The sequence below is a fragment of the Thunnus maccoyii genome, chromosome 9, assembly GCF_910596095.1.
Source record: "Thunnus maccoyii chromosome 9, fThuMac1.1, whole genome shotgun sequence".
NCBI lineage: Eukaryota > Metazoa > Chordata > Actinopteri > Scombriformes > Scombridae > Thunnus > Thunnus maccoyii.
The window spans coordinates 460,001-462,500 of record NC_056541.1 but is presented as its reverse complement, the minus strand read 5'-3'; the positions used below and the strand labels follow the sequence as shown (position 1 = coordinate 462,500).

Below are 2,500 nucleotides of genomic sequence, written 5' to 3'. Positions count from 1 at the left end.
TCTATGTACCTGTCTGTCTGTTATCTGTCTGTCTGTGTACCTGTCTGTGTGTCTGTTACCTGTCTGTCTGTGTACCTGTCTGTCTGTTATCTGTCTGTCTGTTACCTGTCTGTGTGTCTGTTACCTGTCTGTCTGTGTACCTGTCTGTCTGTTATCTGTCTGTCTGTTACCTGTCTGTGTGTCTGTTATCTGTCTGTGTGTGTACCTGTCTGTGTGTGTACCTGTCTGTCTGTCACCTGTCTGTCTGTTACCTGTCTGTGTGTCTGTTATCTGTCTGTCTGTTACCTGTCTGTGTGTGTACCTGTCTGTGTGTGTACCTGTCTGTCTGTCACCTGTCTGTCTGTTACCTGTCTGTGTGTCTGTTATCTATCTGTGTGTGTACCTGTCTGTGTGTGTACCTGTCTGTCTGTCACCTGTCTGTCTGTTACCTGTCTGTCTGTTACCTGTCTGTGTGTGTACCTGTCTGTCTGTTATCTGTGTGTGTACCTGTCTGTCTGTTATCTGTCTGTCTGTGTACCTGTCTGTGTGTCTGTTACCTGTCTGTCTGTGTACCTGTCTGTCTGTTATCTGTCTGTCTGTTACCTGTCTGTGTGTCTGTTATCTGTCTGTGTGTGTACCTGTCTGTGTGTGTACCTGTCTGTGTGTGTACCTGTCTGTCTGTCACCTGTCTGTCTGTTACCTGTCTGTGTGTCTGTTATCTGTCTGTCTGTTACCTGTCTGTGTGTGTACCTGTCTGTGTGTGTACCTGTCTGTCTGTCACCTGTCTGTCTGTTACCTGTCTGTGTGTCTGTTATCTGTCTGTGTGTGTACCTGTCTGTCTGTTACCTGTCTGTCTGTTACCTGTCTGTGTGTGTACCTGTCTGTCTGTTATCTGTGTGTGTACCTGTCTCACCTGGTCAGAGATGTGGTCGCAGCGCTGCAGCAGCAGGTGTGTCAGCGTGTGCGTCCTCAGCAGGAAGTGGATCAGCTGATCCAGTAGAGACGCTGATTGGACGAGTCTGACGGCGGCGCAGAGGACGGAGGTGGACAAGAGGACGACCTGCTCACACCTGGAAGAGACAAACACACCTGCACGTCAGACAGGAACGGGCTGATGATGGAGGGGCGGGGTTTAGACATGGCTCTGACCACACCCAGAAGTGATGTCACAGTGTCCTGCAGTACAGTGTGACATCACTGCAGCCAGGTGAGTTAAAGCTCAGGTGAGGTGATGATGACACTTACGTGTTCTGCAGCTGAGGCTGAAGGACGTCCACCAACCAGGACTGACGAACACACCGAGCTACCTGCACCGCTAACACCTGCACACACACACACACACGCACGCACGCACACACATAGACACACACACACACACATACACACACACACACATACACGCACACACATACACGCACACACACACATACACACGCACACACACACACACACACGCACATACACACACACACGCACACACACACACACACACGCACACACACACACACACGCACACACACACACACACACGCACACACACACACACGCACACACACACACACATACACGCACGCACACACACACACACACACACACACACACATTAATCAATTAATTGATCTTTGCAGCTTGAAGATGTTTCAGTTTGTTCTATGAACGTTCTGCTGATTCGACTCGTCGGTCTGGGGTTGGAGAGTCACTGAGACGCTGCAGCAGAGCTTCTGTTGGCGGGAAACCATGAAACCTGCTTAACCACCAACATCCTGCACTAATAAACCAGCTGGAACCAGTTTGATATTCAACAGATGATCCTGGTCTCCAGTAAACCAGGCTTCACTCTGCAGACAGTTAGCTCGCTGCTAATGCTACGCTTCTGTTAAAGCGTCATGTGATCCGGCATCACGTGATCCAACATCACGTGATCCGGCATCACGTGATCCAACATCACGTGATCCGGCATCACGTGATCCGGCATCACGAGATCCAACATCATGTGATCCAACATCATGTGATCCTGCATCATGTGATCCAACATCACGTGATCCGGCATCACGAGATCCAACATCACGTGATCCGGCATCACGAGATCCGGCATCACGAGATCCGGCATCACGAGATCCAACATCACGTGATCCGGCATCACGTGATCCGGCATCACGTGATCCGGCATCACGTGATCCAACATCACGTGATCCGGCATCACGAGATCCAACATCACGTGATCCGGCATCACGTGATCCGGCATCACGTGATCCGGCATCACGAGATCCAACATCACGTGATCCGGCATCACGAGATCCGGCATCACGAGATCCGGCATCACGAGATCCAACATCACGTGATCCGGCATCACGAGATCCAACATCACGTGATCCGGCATCACGAGATCCGGCATCACGAGATCCGGCATCACGTGATCCTGCTTTGTCTGAAGAGATGCAGAAACCATCTACATGATGTTTTAGTAGTAACAGTTATTGTAGTTTTTACACTTGCAGTAGTATTAGTATTTACTGTAGTA

At 50.2% G+C, this 2,500-nt stretch overlaps 1 protein-coding gene across 2 annotated transcripts in view; it reads right to left on the bottom strand.

The window, feature by feature from the left end:
- fhip2b (FHF complex subunit HOOK interacting protein 2B) overlaps positions 1-2,500 on the bottom strand; it is a 26,157-nt gene that overhangs the window by 13,612 nt on the left and 10,045 nt on the right. For both annotated transcript variants that reach the window (XR_006098067.1, XM_042420719.1), the window contains exons 10-11: positions 1,225-1,301; positions 893-1,049 (exon numbers count right to left, since the gene is read on the bottom strand). Coding sequence is in view for 1 of the 2 variants with exons in the window: in XM_042420719.1 (XP_042276653.1) it covers positions 893-1,049; positions 1,225-1,301 (234 nt within the window). In the remaining variant the exon portion in view is untranslated. The remainder of the gene's footprint in view (positions 1-892; positions 1,050-1,224; positions 1,302-2,500) is intronic.